The sequence below is a fragment of the Terrapene carolina genome, unplaced genomic scaffold (assembly GCF_002925995.2).
Source record: "Terrapene carolina triunguis isolate 2854851 unplaced genomic scaffold, T_m_triunguis-2.0 Scaffold96, whole genome shotgun sequence".
Classification (NCBI taxonomy): Eukaryota; Metazoa; Chordata; order Testudines; family Emydidae; genus Terrapene; species Terrapene triunguis.
Window position 1 is genome coordinate 7,433,255 of NW_020664447.1, and position 15,623 is coordinate 7,448,877.

Sequence of the window (15,623 nt, forward strand, 5' to 3'; positions counted from 1 at the left end):
GTAATAATAGGCATAGGTATGCAATTCTGCTAGCTCTTGTTTTGGTTGTTTTAATGTCAGCACTGATTGTTTTAATGGGTGGAGAAGAGAAACCAAACAAGGAATGTAGGTTAGCTTCAATAGTATTTTGCCCCTCCTTCAAATAGTCACCTAGTTATGTAGCTTTGTTGTTTGTTTAAATTATTACATGACTATTTAACAAGATGAAGATGAAACTTCCTGCTTCAGCTGATGTCTCAATGAGCTCTTTACCTCTTTATTCAGGAAGCCATAGTGCAATAAGTAAATAGCTGCTTAAAATTTGCACAAATGTAGAGTTTTGGGAGAAAGGTTGTGTTTTTAGAAATGTAATGAAAGGGAAAGAGAGGGAGGTTCACCTTCAGTGAAAAGTAACATAACTATTAATGCTAAGATCTGATTTAATATGCCATCCCGTACATAAGAATTACACTACTTGGGCCTGACAAGGTGATGAATATACATATTGTACAGCAGTTACTCCCATTTTTAAAAAAACAAACAGAGGTTATTTGGCTTTGTCTGTATAGCATACATGCTATTCATCTTTTATCTACTAGCCAAAAATGCATATCATTTGATTAACATTCAAGAGACCTTGGTGGCTATAAGTTGCTGGACATTTCAGAGGTGCTGACGTGCACTTTAATTTTTTTTAATTTCATAGACAATCTCCTTTATGCTCCTTTCACCCCACCCCAAAGTAGCCCAAGTGACTTGTCGTTACTGAGGCTGAATGTTTGTAACAATGGTCATGGATTCCATGGATGTTTATGTTCACCTTTTTGGTTTTTCTTTTAAATATCTTTTTGACGTCTTGGGGCTTTCCCATTTGAGTGAGTGGATGTGATGGGAACGGCTGATTTCTTTTCACCAAGAACTTGGGACCTGTTTTGTTGAAACCTCGGCTGCATGGGGGATTAACAGGGAGCATAAATGGTCATTCCTGAGGGTAGTAGTTTGAGGTTGTGGAATGGATTCTATGCCTTCTCTAGTTAGGGTGGAAAAAGTCCTAGCTTCAGTAGCAGGTTAAGAGACTCGCTGCTCCCATTCTGCTACTGCTACCTTTGTAGAGGCTTAGGCTATGTCTACACTACAGCTTATGTCTGCATAACTTATGTCACTCAGGGGTGAATAAACCACCCCCTTGAGCAATATAAGTTATGCTGACATAAGCACTCATGAGCTTCTGCTGTTCGCGGAGGTAGTTTTATTATGCCCATGGGAGAGCTGCCGCGCTGTACGAGTAGACGTGCCCTGAGACTAGAAAGCAGTAGTAATTCTCTTCCACCCACCCTTCTGTTCTGCTGCTGCAGAGAGGCTGGACCGTCAGTCAGTGGGATAAATGCTTATGGGTCAATATTTAAATACTCAAATGCTTTTAAATAGCTTTCATTGTGAAATACAAGCTGTTTGGGTTTAAGATCATGCAATACATGATTTTCAGTGTTTTTAATTTTCAGTTTGTGACCATTGCCTTTTTTCACAACCAGACTGATTTTACACGCCCTTTATAGTGACGAATCATTAGCCCTAGTCATTAAGTTTAAACACATGAGTAGTCCCATCAAAGTCAATGTTCACATGGTTTGAGTTAAGCACGTTTTGTTGTTATCTGGAACAGATCCAGAGTGCTCTGTACTTTGCAGGGTCAAGCACTTTTGGAATCAAATGTCATGCTCCTAGTTGTATGTCTTCCTCATGATTAATTTCTTCAGTGCCTTTGTCCTCCTATGAAGTACTGAATTTTTCCATAAGATCTCCATTGCAAATTGTGCATTAATGGAGACTCAGTCTAAATTAAAAAATAAATAAAATTGAGAGCACAGAAAATTAATACAGGCTAATCCCTGGGGAATTGTAATTCAGTCGGCAAAAAGTTTTCAGAGGAAATAAAGCTCAAGTAGCTGATACATTATTACCAGAACAGAGCAGCTTCTTCCCTAAGCCAGAGCTGCTGCTGTGGTATCACTCAATATCTGCCCCAGCTCAGGCTGAAGTGAATGTTGTTGGTTTAAGAGAGACTGGAAGTTCTATAATAATAATGACCTTAGGGCAGCTGCTATACATTTTTTTTTTTTTGCCTTGAGAATATTGTTCTGAAGAACTACAGTGTGGCTAACAAAGGTTGTCTGATGTAAGGATGGGACTGGATGGTTCTTACAGTCCAGCTCATTTTACAAATATAATTGAGAATAACCTAACCACCATGGTGCAAATGGTGGAATTAAGCAGATGCCAACCTGTTTCCTTTCTAATCATTATTTAATGTATCCTCATAAAATACCAATAGACGCTAATTCTTTGTCATGTTGTAGCCATGTGGGTTCCAGGATATATGAGAGAGAAGGTAGGGTGAGGTAATATCTTTTATTGGACCAACTTCTGTAGCTGGTCCAACAGGAGATATTACCTGACCTGCCTTGTGTCTCTAATATATGGGAGTGTCAGTTCTGTGCATTTTATTTTAATTAAATAGGCCATTCATAACTGATGCAATATGCTTAGAAATATTTTGTCATAACTAAAAACTGTTAGGAGCAGACGAAGGTATAATCTCCCATCACTTGATTCTAACCTACATTTCCTTACTTAGTCTTTGTTATCTTGTGTTAATCCATAAATTCATATTGTTCATATGAATTTTAAGCTTTTGCTGCAGTGGTCTGTTTTGGCATCACCTTCAGGGTGGTGGTGTTTTTTGTTTTTTGGTTTTTTTGCGGGGGCGGAGGGGTTGTTAAATTTATATTAAGCAGTTGGTTCCAAGCCCCTCAAATTGTTTCTAATATCAAAATCATAAGATAAGAGTGGTTAGGTAGGAAAATAATGAATAGTTTGTCAATTTTAACTGAATATTTTCTTACAGAGCTTCCTGTGAACTTTTGTGGAATGTTTTATGAAGCTCTGGGATTGGTGAATCTTCACTGTGAAGTTGTAGTTTCCATTCCTCTCATTCTCTTTGGAATATGTACATTTTAGAAAATGAGCATCATATTAAGGAGAAAAATTTTACTTAAAATAAAAAAGAGCAAATTCCTTTAGTTTGTAGTGTAGATAATGCATGGCAATATCCACACTGTGCTAGGTTTCAGAGTAGCAGCCGTGTTAGTCTGTATCCGCAAAAAGAACAGGAGTACTTGTGGCACCTTAGAGACTAACAAATTTATTTGAGCATAAGCTTTCGTGGGCTACAGCCCACTTCTTCGGATGCATAGAATGGAACATGTATTGAGGAGATATATATACACATACAGAGAGCATGAAAAGGTGAGAGTTGTCTAACCAACTCTGAGGGGCCAATTAAGTAATTAATTAATTGCGGGTGGCAATTTTGCAACAAAAAAGCTTCAAAAACAGACTCCAGTGAGAAACTGCTGAGCTTGAATTGATATGCAAATTAGATACAATTTAGGCTTAAATAGAGACTGGGAATGGCTGAGCCATTTCAAACATTGAATCTATCTCCCCATGTAAATACTCTCACACTTCTTATCAAACTGTCTGTACTGGGCTATCCTGATTATCACTTCAAAAGGTTTTTTTTCCTCTTACTTAATTGGCCTCTCAGAGTTGGTTAGACAACTCCCACCTTTTCATGCTCTCTGTATGTGTGTGTATATATATATATATATATATATATATATATATATATATATATATATATATATATATCCTCAATATATGTTCCATTCTATGCATCCGAAGGAGTGGGCTGTAGCTCACGAAAGCTTATGCTCAAATAAATTTGTTAGTCTCTAAGGTGCCACAAGTACTCCTGTTCTTTTCACACTGTGCTAGACTTTCTTCTTTCTAATTTCTAGCCTGTTTTTATCACTGCTTGCATTTGTGTGTTTTCAAATAAGTTGTGTCCTTTTCTCATACAGTCCTTTTCTCAGAAATAATGAAAGCTCTTTCTTCTATTCTTCATCTTCTCCCTTTGCTGGTTAGATGACTGTAGGGAAGGTGTCACGTGGAATAGGGGTTGTGGCTGAAGTCCTTGTCAATCTCTCTGTGAATGACCACAAGCCCAAGCCACAGTTTTCCTCCCCAGAACTGGTAAGGCTAAACCCACAAAGAATCAAATATCTTCATTTTAAGAGTAACATTTCCAGGATCACAATGATCCAATTTAAGATTCTGGAATTGGAACAATTCTGGTCCTTAAGCATTCTGGAATTTTTTTCTTTTTTCCAAGAACTAGGTGCTTATTAGCAAAAGATATGCATGCATGGGTATATTCTGTAAATGTCAGAGACCAGGGCTTCTATTATATTTTATTACTTGCCTCTGTATCTTAAAATCTTGGGAGCTTCTGCTAAGTGTAATTGCTAGTGCAACTAATAAGTAAAGACAGTTGTTAATCAGAGTTGGTTTCTGAAGAAAGTTTATTAAAGTGCATGTTTGTACAGTTACACCCACATATGTATGTTGAATAATTCATGTTTCCTTCTGAAGAAAGCAGTTCTAAACTATGATAATATTGTGTTGAATTCAGAACCAGTCATTGGACACAGCTACATCTTTCCCCACTTCCTATTCCACTTCTCCAACTTGTGCTTCTACTGTTCAGAGTTGTCAGGTATTGAAAGGCAAAGTGAGGTGGTGTTGTGGTGGTGCTCTGTTATTAGCACGCACTAATATGCGGTTGTTTCAGCTTAGCAATAGTTCATCACTGTCCCTACTCCATTAACATAGTATTTGCGACTGGCTTTTTTCACTTGTATGCTTGCGTATTTTGGAAATTTTGTGTATAGAAATAATCTGTTTTGGCAAATGGGATGGAGGGGGCAAATGATGACTGGCACTTGCACTTATAAGCACATGAAAAATGCACAGCTAGAGGGGAAGCATAAGATGGAAGTGCATCGTGCCCTGATTGTGGTTAACACTGTCGTGGCAAGAATCACCCACGCAGTGATTTTAGTTCACAGACTCAGAGCCTGAGGCCTTTATTGCAATACAAACCAGTGCGCACTGGGGTGCAGCTCGGAAGCTGGCACCCCGAACAGCAGCACGCAGGCTGTTTTATTTACTAAAACCACAAGCATGATACAATTAATACGTCATTAGTTAAGAAATTAAGAACCAATCATAAGCTGGGCATATAGTGGACACGAGCTCGGGGACAAATCACAAGCCGGGCTTTGGGTGAACACGCGCTCATCACGAGCTGGGGTGTTGGGTTGGGGTCACTCTTCCCTCCTCCCCTCGCCCTCTTTCTTAATGTTCCAAGAAGTGGGTGTAATTGGGCATGGGGACATTTGGTGGTTTTCCGCGAGGGTGGTGCTCAACTTTGGCTTGGGTACATTTCTTAAGACTTGGTACATGTCATTTTCCGGGGGATTTCGGTAAGAGCTAAGGGGGGTTTTTCGGGGGACGCTTAAAAGAGAGCTATCATTGGCTGGTTTGCAGATAGCTGGAATTAGAGAATATTGCAAACAATAGTAGCAGCAAAATAAAATATTTTATCTTTCCGTAAAACAATGTCTCAATAGCTAGCAATTTTGCGGTTATCATATTTCTAAAGCAGTTAGTTTCCCAACAGACTTTATGATTCCCTCCTCTGTTACTACTTCTGACTGTATTTGGAAGAGAATTATGCTGTGCAGTTTGGTTCAGGCTTTTAGGCCTGTTCTATTCTGTGCAGAGGCCATCGGTAGAACAGATTTCTGTTGGAGGGCTCATCCTAGAGCTTGGTGACTCAGAGCTTGGGCTACTAGAAAGGAGACCCCCCCGGTCTGTTTCCCCACAACACCAAAAAGTGAGGTACCACAAAACGATGGTCTCTCTGATGGGATCTGGAGGTTAGGTGGTATAGTCTGCATGTTGCCTATATGTATCTTGTCAAAGCCCCAACTTCCTCCTCTCCATGTAGATTACTTCGTCTCATGTAAGACGTAGGGGACAGTTCTGCATGGGCCCATAGCTAGGTAGAATAAGGGTACACAATAGAGGTTCCTTTTGCAGCCTTGTCATACATGCCCTTTTGTGGGAAAACTGAAGCATGAACAAATTTAGTCTGCTTGGTTCCTGATGGGCCTTGCAGACACAAGGATCCATCAGTAATAAACCTTGTGGAAATAAAGAATGTCATTAACATTTTAAAAAAGATTTCAGTAGTTAATACCATATTTTAAAACCACAATTTTTAACATATTCTAAATATACCTCGGGAAGAAGCAATGTAAAAACGTGTACAGGCAATCTAAGGACAAAAAAAACCAACCTCAAAACAGTTAGGTATAAATAAATATATTTTTGAATACTAGCAGAGCATTTCATACTCTGGCATATGTAACCGTGGCAGTTTCCTTCAGTGGGACTTACAGCATGTGGCTAGATCTGCCTCAGAAGAGTGTCTCTTCTGTTGAGTTGATTTTTATTTTTAGCATGTACACTTTCAGCACCTAGGCCCCAAATACGTATGTCTGTGCTTTGCAGGTGCAAACGTCTGCCTAAGCTCTAATGTTTATACTCATGCAAATGTTAGCATTTGAACCAGCAAGCTGTAGTTTAACAAATGGGTGTTGGGGGTGAATATTACCTTGTACCTGCACAAGTACAAAAGTGTGTGTGTGTGTGTGTGTGTGTGTGTGTGCACACGCGAATGCAAACTTTGTCCCTTAAAAGTCTTAGTAAAGTGAGAATTTTTGAGTGTTGTATAAACAAGGTATCCTATTAAATGAGTACAAAGAGGAGACAGCAGAAAAGTTGACAGCAGCTACTCATCTTAAGTACGTGTGTGAAAACTGCAAATGTGATGGGATATTTAATAAAGCAGCAATGTAGTAGATGAAGTATATGCATGTACTGTAGTTCATGGGTAAAGTATTGTGTTGCCAATCTTTTAATCTTTTACTTATCTTTAACAGGGATCTCTGCGAAAAGAATTTCCTCAGACTATAGGTGGCAGTGACATCTGTTATTTCTGCAAGAAACGGGTATATGTCATGGAGCGCCTGAGTGCAGAGGGCCACTTCTTTCATAGGGAATGCTTTAAGTGTGATGTATGTTCTACAACGCTCCGCCTAACAATCTATGCATTTGATGTAGAAGAAGGTAATATAGTAACTATTTAAGAATTTTTTTTAAATGTATGCATCTTAAAGCTTGAACAGAGCAGAAAAACGTAGAGGCCAGGTAGCTCAGTCAGGAGATGTGCATGATCCATTGATGAGTTCTGCCCGTGCTGATCTTTCACAATTTATATTCCCACTGCAATTGCAGTCCCAACCCTTTCAGTGAAGCCTAATTATGACTGACCTCAAGGTAGTTCTGTTTAAATGAAGAAATGTTTGCTGGAAACTTGGTTGAGAGATCAGACATGTGTCACTTCTGATTGTGGGTTGAAGTAAAGACAAAAAGGGTTGGTTTCCTGCATTGACCTTCACTTGCCAAGGTAACACTCCAGCCTCCTGATCATCCTCCCAGTTTATAAAAACATTTTCCTTATTCAACAATGAGAGTGAGGCAGAATTAATGGCAGATTTGAAACGAATAAGAGTGTGAATCCCCCCCCCCCCCCGAGGCTGTAGCTCGGAACTTGGAAGCAGCAACTTTAGCAAACTGCTGGTACAATCTACTCTAGTACTCTCCGGACTTTAAGGATGTTGGGATCCACACCTGGCCTCCGTGGCTGACCCCTGTTTTCTAGAAGGGATATGTTAAAGTACGAGAGTGTCTCCTTTCCTTCCCAAAATGTTCACAATAGGGTCTGAACTTTGGTGACTGTACCAGTGCATCACAGTATATAGAGATTTAGAGTAGAGCCACAAAAGAACTTTGCCACCTAAAGTGGCAGTTAAGCACCTAAATTCAACATTTAGGCACCACTGAGCCTCAAAACCCCTACTCCGCTGCCACCTTAACCGTGTAGGCACCTAAAGTTCCTGAGCACCTAAATTTCCATTGTTAAAGTCCACATGGTACTTGAGTTCCTGCTGCTTGGGTATGTGGCAGATAGTAATGCCCCACTTACAACTTTCAAGTCTGTTGTAGGGAACTCGCCCAGGATGTGCGAGACCAAGGTTCGATACCTCTCTCTGCCTGATATGGAGAAGGGATTTGAACTTGGGTCTCATCTCTCAGGAAAGTGTCCTAACTACCGGCCTTTGGGGTATTTTGGGGCCTGGCTCTTTCAATCTCTCATGTTAAAACTATTCCAATCTAAATATTCACTGGGCCAGAGTCGGAGTGAGAAGACTCTCTAGCCCAGGGGCTAGGGCACTCAGTAGGGAAGAGGGTAGACCCAGGTTTCAGTTCCCCTGCTTCAATGACTGTTTCTTTATACACAGTGGAACAGGTTCAACAGGTTAACTGGTTTAGTATCTGAAATTGGGTTGTACTTCTAGGATCTCAAAGCATTTTACTGAGGTTAGTTAAACCTCAGTGTCCTGTGTGATAAAAATGTGACATGGGGTAATGCTGCCTGTATGTAAACCAGTACACAGAAAGCAACTTGTTCAGGGTCATTCAGTGTGTCAATGGCAAAGCTGAGAATAGAACAGAAGTCCCAATTCCTCTTGCTGTCCTCTAACCACTAGACTTGCTGCTTCAGTCATCTTACAGATACATTGGCTTGTTTTTAGTCCTTGGACCTACCGGCTAAATATAATGTCATTTCTTTTACAGGTAAATTTTACTGCAAACCTCATTTTACACAATGTAAAACAAGCAATAAGCACAGGAAAAGACGATCTACATTAAAAACGCAAGAGAAAGTATGTATTGGTTATACTTCTAATGCAATAAATGTTGAGACAGTTTTGTGGAGTTTGGTTGCTTCCCCCCCCACACACACACACACACACCTGAAAAACAGGGAAAAGTATCCTCAAGTAATGCTAACCTTTTATTCTTTTGCATTTGGCATATGTATGGTTTGAGAATCAATAGCTATAAGCTAACATTGTGAAAGTGAGCGCTGACTCGATAAGGGAAGGCTGAAGGTTCCACTTCTGATTGATGTCAACTTAGTTGATGTTTGTCTCTCAGTGATCACAGAAAGTTAGTCACTCTTACAAATACTTGCCTGTGCTACCATCCCAATACTGTGTGTGTCATTGTCATAGACTAAAGCAAACTGCAGAACAAATTATATTCTACAAATAAGATAATACAAATAAAAACACAAGTTGTATGGAGGAGCCACTTTAAAAAATTATGAAGATAAAATATTTGAGTCTTGGATTGCATGTTTGTGTATTTAGATAACGACAGTGGGAATTTGTGGAGCTACATTACATAGTTCACCTGTAGGTGTCAGACACAAGAATATATAGTATTGTGCCAACAGTGAAAATAAATAGCCACTGGAACAACTTACCATCACTTGTGATTTTTAAATCAAGATTGGATGGGTTTTCTAAAAGATCTGTTCTAGCAATTATTTGGGGAAAGCTCTATGGCCTGTGTTATACAGGAGGTCAGACTAGATTATCATAGACTAGATCAGTGGCGCTCAACCTTTCCAGACTACTGTACCCCTTTCAGGAGTCTGATTTGTCTCCACTTACCCCTCACTTAAACTACTTGCTTACAAAATCAGACATAAAAATACAAAAGTGTCACAGCACACTTTTACTGAAACATTGCTTACTTTCTCATTTACCCTATAATTATAAAATAAATCAACTGGAATATAAATATACGTTTCAGTGTATAGTATTGTGACAAAGTTCCTCCCCTATCTTGGTGGGTCCTGTGCTTATTGGCGGATTTTCTTGCCTCAAAGATTCACCATGTGGGTTGGGGAACAGCCCAGAGACCTTCCCCTCTGGAAGAACCCACAGTCCAGGTCAATTGGGAGGTTTGGGGGGGAACCCGGGCCCACCCTCTACTCTGGGTTCCAGCCCAGGGCCCTGTGGACTGCAGCTGTCTATAGTGCCTCCTGTAACAGCTGCATGACAGCTACAACTCCCTGGGCTACTTCCCCATGGCCTCCTCCAAACACCTTCCTTATTCTCACCACAGGACCTTCCTCCTGGTGTCTGATAATGCTTGTGCTCCTCAGTCCTCCAGCAGCACACCCTCTCAGCTCCTTGCGCCTAGCTCCTCACACTCCCACCACAAACTGAAGTGAGCTCCTTTTAAAACCCAGGTGCCTTGATTAGCCTGCCTTAATTGATTCTAGCAGCTTCTTCTTAATTGGCTCCAGGTGTCCTAATTAGCCCGCCTGCCTTAACTGGTTCTAGCAGGTTCCTGATTACCCTAGTGCAGCCCCTTCTCTGGTCACTCAGGGAACAGAAAACTACTCATCCAGTGACCAGTATATTTGCCCTCTACCAGACTCCTGTACCCCACTGGTCTGGGTCTGTCACAGTATATAGAGTAGTATAAACAAGTCCATTGTATGAAATTTTAGTTGGTACTTATTTCGCTAGTGCTTTTTATGTAGTCTGTTGTAAAACTAGGCAAATATCTAGCAAGTTGATGTACCGCCAGGGGGTTGTGTACCCTTGCTTGAGAACCACTGGACTAGATGGTCCCTTCTGGTCATGGAATCTACTAATCCTTGTAAAGACCTTTATATTTCAGCCCTTATGCAGTTATTTTTAATTTTCCTTTTTTAAGGTGGAAACAGAAATGTGGATGCAAGAGGAACCCAAGCACCCAGAAACCACCACAGAAAGTACTACTTCTACTGTTAGCAGTCCAGAGGACAGGCCCCCAGGTATCATGACTTCCTTCTTTAGGAAAACTCTAAGCTGGCCCCTTAGGGTGACGAGGGATCTGCTTGACATTCCAAGACGCCTGTCTAACTGGATGCATGGTTTTCTGCACGCTACCAATCTTCATTTGAGGGACAATGCATACAACTATACCTATTTGTATGAACTCTTGAGCCTTGGTGTGCCATTCCTGTGTGCACTGCTAGAGGTACTTACTCATATGTACCGGGAAGCAGAGCTATCACTTGAAAACATGCTTGAATGGGTGAAAAAGTTCTTTAGGGTTTAAATTCTTAAGTGTCTTGCTAATTTGTGCCTTTCAGATTTCCAAAATTAACAGCCTTGCAATATGTTTTTAAACATTTCAATTTAATATGTGCTTTAAGTGAACAAAGAGCTCACTTTGATAGACTAAGTGCAATCAAAACACACTATGAATTTAAAACATGTACTGTACAAGAAAGGTATCATGAAGTTCAGTGTCCAGATGCATTTCCAGAACATGGGGACTAAATGAAGGATATTTTATAAACATTTGTGCAGGGGTAGGTTTCTGGCTGTGAACAACCATGTTTCTGGGTTTACATTTTAAAATTCTTGTTTTAAAGACCAAGAAAGAACATGTTCTTTCAGACATTTCAGGATGATAGTGACAAGTGACTGGGTTTTGAAACCTGAATATGGCACATCCCTTTTCTCTTGCTTTCATCTTTTGCTCTGGGTACAAGGTTTACTACTTGCATGGAGATGTTTTGAAAGGAAAAAAAAAAGCTTTTTACTGTACCTAATGCACCGACTTCTAGCCATGCCTTTTTTAATTTATTACTCCTTTGGTATCCTTTGTTAATACTAGGTATTTTCTGTAATACTAGCTTATTTAAACCTGAAATAAATTTAAAGTGCAAATCTTAGATGAGTGGACGATTAATTGAAATGGTCAGATCTAAGAAACATAGTGTAGATGGCTGCTATTTATTCCCCAAATTAAGAGGTTTTTCTCATTTGGGGGCTGATCCAAAGGGTAGTTGAATACCCACAGCTCTAGCTGAAGTCAGTTGGAGTTGTAGGTGCTGAAAATGACTTTGGATTGAGTCCTAAGCTTGCAATATATTGCACTCAGATTTCTAAAAAGCCATATTTGAGTAAAATAGAAGTACTTAGAAATAATGTGGTTTTTTTTTTTTTTTAAACTGATGATTTTCTGTTAGATGTTTTATTTCAATGTAAGATGCTAATGGAAGAAAATCAAAATAGTTATAAAGTTGCATCATCTCTGAAGAAAAAGGTTTTTGTGGTGGATCTTGGTATGAGGTACCTTAACCCAAAAGCTTCTCTAGAATGTATAGCGCTACCTGATGACAATTAGTCATGAACAATTCCCCAGACTCTAACTATTGTCTAGACTCCTCTAGCTAATTATACACACATTCCCTATCTCAGTGCTTAAAGCTGTATTTGATGGAGAAACACATGGAAAGATCTCCAAAAAATTAAAAGCATCTGTAGCATTTTTTTCTAATAACAAGGTATTAATTTAAGCCACAGAAAACATGTTGCCAGCAGTTGGTAGAAAACAAACAGGAGGGGTCATCTGCCAATGACCTTAGGTGGGTTGATTTTAATATGTATATTGCAAAAGACCAAATGGAAGCTTCCATGTTTGTTTGGCAGTAAAAAGAATGTATGTTGTCTTTTTTAAAAAAACAAACAAAACTAGCCTGGTGGTTTAATAGAAACAGATTTTTTTCCAGATAATTTTATCTTTATTTTAAAAAATACAGAAAATGAAACCATGTACAGTTTTCAATGAGAAGGCATTTCAGGATTTTTTTAGGGGGATGAGGAAGATATTTGCAAAGGCTTATACAAAGAACTTGTATGGTTTTCAAGTACAGCATGTCATTTGCAGCAACTTGCCACTAATGCTCAAACATACTCCAGTGAGAATTTGCTAGACTTTTGACAGGAGACCGTGATCGTAACAGTAATATGGTAAGCAGCTATAGAGATGTAGAGAAATGTTTTTGTACTACTTGAGTATTTTGAATACTGGACTCCACTTTTAGTAAAAATTTAATTAAAAAAAAAACTCCCATAATGTTGTTTACCATGTTACTCCAGCCATCCTAAAGAATGTTAAGAAATGCATTTTCTGATTTTATTTAACATGTTTTGATTCAGAGTGTTGGACTGTCAGACACTAAAACAGTCCAACAGAATACTTTTCCCTAAGATTTCTCCACTAATGTTTGTCACTTTTTCTGAATTTTAGTAGCCTGAGTATAATGGTAGTCTAAGTGAATAACTCTGTAGTAAGAAGCTTGAAAACCTGTGATGTACCATGAATTTTAAGAAAATGAATCTTATTAGTAGAAAGTGAGACACAGAAGTTAAGTGTAGGTTTTATATAGATTAATTAAAAAACACAACAAATTTCAGGGCATATTCACGATTATAAAGTTTATAATATTCATAAAAGAATATGAAATTGTATATTTGCTGGCATTTCAAAATCATTAGTATTGCTGAAAATGTCACACTGGTATCTATATAATTAATCCATGTATGTTTTATCCTTAGCCTTAAAATTCTACCAGTAAGATTCATAACTGTTCATCTTTATAAATTAATGAAGAAAGCCATCACTCATAAATTAATAAGGCGGTTTAATTTTGGTTGATTTTTCTACTTTTTTTTGCCTAGTAATCTGTGAATAACACCTATAGCCAAACTAAGGTTCCTCTTTCTTTCTTTTTTCCTTTTTTCCAACATCCTGTGTTGCTTTTAGTTCATTTCAACATTCCAGTTCTACGTCCATTCATTGGCTGAAACATTTCTGTTGTAAGGTGATTGTTCTGCTTGACAGTTTCAGAATATTGTAACTAACCGCTAATATCGTTTGACAACATTTTGGAGCAAACTGTGTGTCTGGTATATTAACGGATGAAAGCTTTAGCATGATTATTTTTTTTTAACCAATTGCACAGCGCACAATGCAAGAAAAGATCATTTCTTATGTTTCTATAAAGGACATTTCTTTCTTTCCTCCCCTGCATGTACATCTTTTCTCATGTTTTTAAATATTAGGCAACTCCATTGTTTCTCAAATACTAATTAAATAAAACTCTACTTCTTTCAAAGTATAATATCTGCACTAATTCAGAACCAGAGCATGAAGAATCTTACAGATGGTCTTCTGTGTCTTGTTTAAGTGGGGATAGTAATGCTTACCAGTTTCGTAAAGCACTTTTTAGCTATCTGGATGAAACAGTGCTATATGAATGTGAACCATTTCCCCTCAATATTCAGGGAGGAAAAAAAGTTGAAGTTTCTGATAAAACAAAAATCCACATTCAGAGCAATAAAAATTCCTATACAAGAGGGGGGGAAAAAACCCAGAGTTCATAGGCAGTTTAATAAAAATGGAGGTGCTCTTTTATGTTTAAGGCACTTGGATTTGTAATAAACAATCAGGGTTCTGTAATTAGAATGTTTGATTCCAATTGTTTTCACTAATAACCGTTTTAACTATGCCCAATTAGCAACTTTGGGGTTTGTTTTATTAACTGATAATAGATTTGTCTTGGTGCATGAGAAGTTACTTTTATTTCCTATGAAGGGCTTGTGAGAATTTTTTTTTAAATGCCAAGTATATTTGAATAAAATGATAATCTAAAAAGAGAGATGCCTACAAATGAGAACCTATGTACCAATCCTGCAAATGGATCCATTAGCATGGAACCCTGCACTCTTGCATATTCTAATTGAAATCACTGGGGCAGTGGTCCATGTTGTGAATCCAATTGCACATGCAGGATCTTGGTGAATTAATCTGAAACTTTCTGAACAAAACATTATGGAGTTTGTAAACATCCCCGGCGAAGGATTCATCCTGTATGCCTTACTGTAGAATGAGGAAGGACTATAGGATCAGGTGTGCAAACTCATTATCTTGCTGACCTGTGTGTGTATATAGTGCTAAAATAATTGAGCGTGCTGGTATTGTTTAAACTTTTTACGAGAATTGAAAATCTTTTTAAAACTAAAAAGAACCCCCCCCCCCAGCTCGCTGCATGGCATTGACCCATCATTTCCTGCACCACAAGGCTAGGACACAAGTATGGATTTTTATAATTTCAGGGTTGTTTGTTTTTGTTTACTAAACTCTGCATGCTTCATTAAGGTAAGGTTTATGAAGGACTGGTCTCTCTTTTCAAATCACTTGCCATTGCTATGTTTCTTTACCTTCTGTTGCAGAGTCTTCAATTCTTTAAAGAATGCCATCAAGGATTCTGTCCCTCTCCTCCTAAATTTTTTTGCTTTCTTTTTGCTTCATGATCTTAATTGAGTAAATAGTTTTTTTAAATTCTGTATTTAAATTGTCACATGGAAATTCTGTATTTTGCACACTGTGAGAGTTGTTTAGCTTTATTTATGGCATTTGCTGTAAACAAAAATAAATGTAGTTCTTTTTAAAGCTCACTGTTTCCGCTCTTCCTTTAAAAAAAAAAAATTCTTTTCCAAAGAAAGTATCTTAGGAGTCTGGTGGTGATCAAATTCCCACTAGAAATTGGCACCTGTTGTGTATCTCGCTGTATAGCTGCAACAGGACTTGGAATATTGCTGGATTGTGACATTTTAGAGCATCACACATGCTGTTCAGGGAAACTCAAGACTTTTGCTAACATCTTTTGATACATGTCTATTGTAAATACTGTAGACTGCATAACTGCCAGCAGTAGAAATTAAAATGTGTTCAGATTAAAATCCATAAAATAATTTGCTTGTGACGCTTATGTAAAAAGTGCTGTTGCGTTCTAATGTGCTTTATTGAGCAGTTGTCCAAATCTAGAACATGGGGAAACATGGAATTGATGCTGATTGAACATATTTTGCCAGTACATTTATATGCAGACTTTATACCTGGAATTTCTT

General features: G+C 38.4%; 1 protein-coding gene across 9 annotated transcripts in view; it reads left to right on the plus strand.

Annotated features, from left to right (window-relative positions):
• MICAL2 (microtubule associated monooxygenase, calponin and LIM domain containing 2) overlaps window positions 1–15,170 on the plus strand; it is a 61,526-nt gene extending 46,356 nt beyond the window's left edge. For 5 of the 9 annotated variants that reach the window (XM_029911438.1, XM_029911436.1, XM_029911435.1 and 2 more), the window contains 6 exons: window positions 3,967–4,074; window positions 4,514–4,597; window positions 6,891–7,077; window positions 8,650–8,738; window positions 10,591–10,690; window positions 13,477–14,505. In XM_029911438.1, coding sequence (XP_029767298.1) covers window positions 3,967–4,074; window positions 4,514–4,597; window positions 6,891–7,077; window positions 8,650–8,738; window positions 10,591–10,690; window positions 13,477–13,517 — 609 coding nt within the window. In that variant the 3' untranslated portion in view covers window positions 13,518–14,505. Of the gene's footprint in view, window positions 1–3,966; window positions 4,075–4,513; window positions 4,598–6,890; window positions 7,078–8,649; window positions 8,739–10,590; window positions 10,691–13,476; window positions 14,506–14,945 lie in introns of those variants that run through there. The other 4 variants (XM_029911442.1, XM_029911439.1, XM_029911440.1 and 1 more) reach the window with 2 other exon arrangements.
• Window positions 15,171–15,623: the final 453 nt, after the last annotated feature.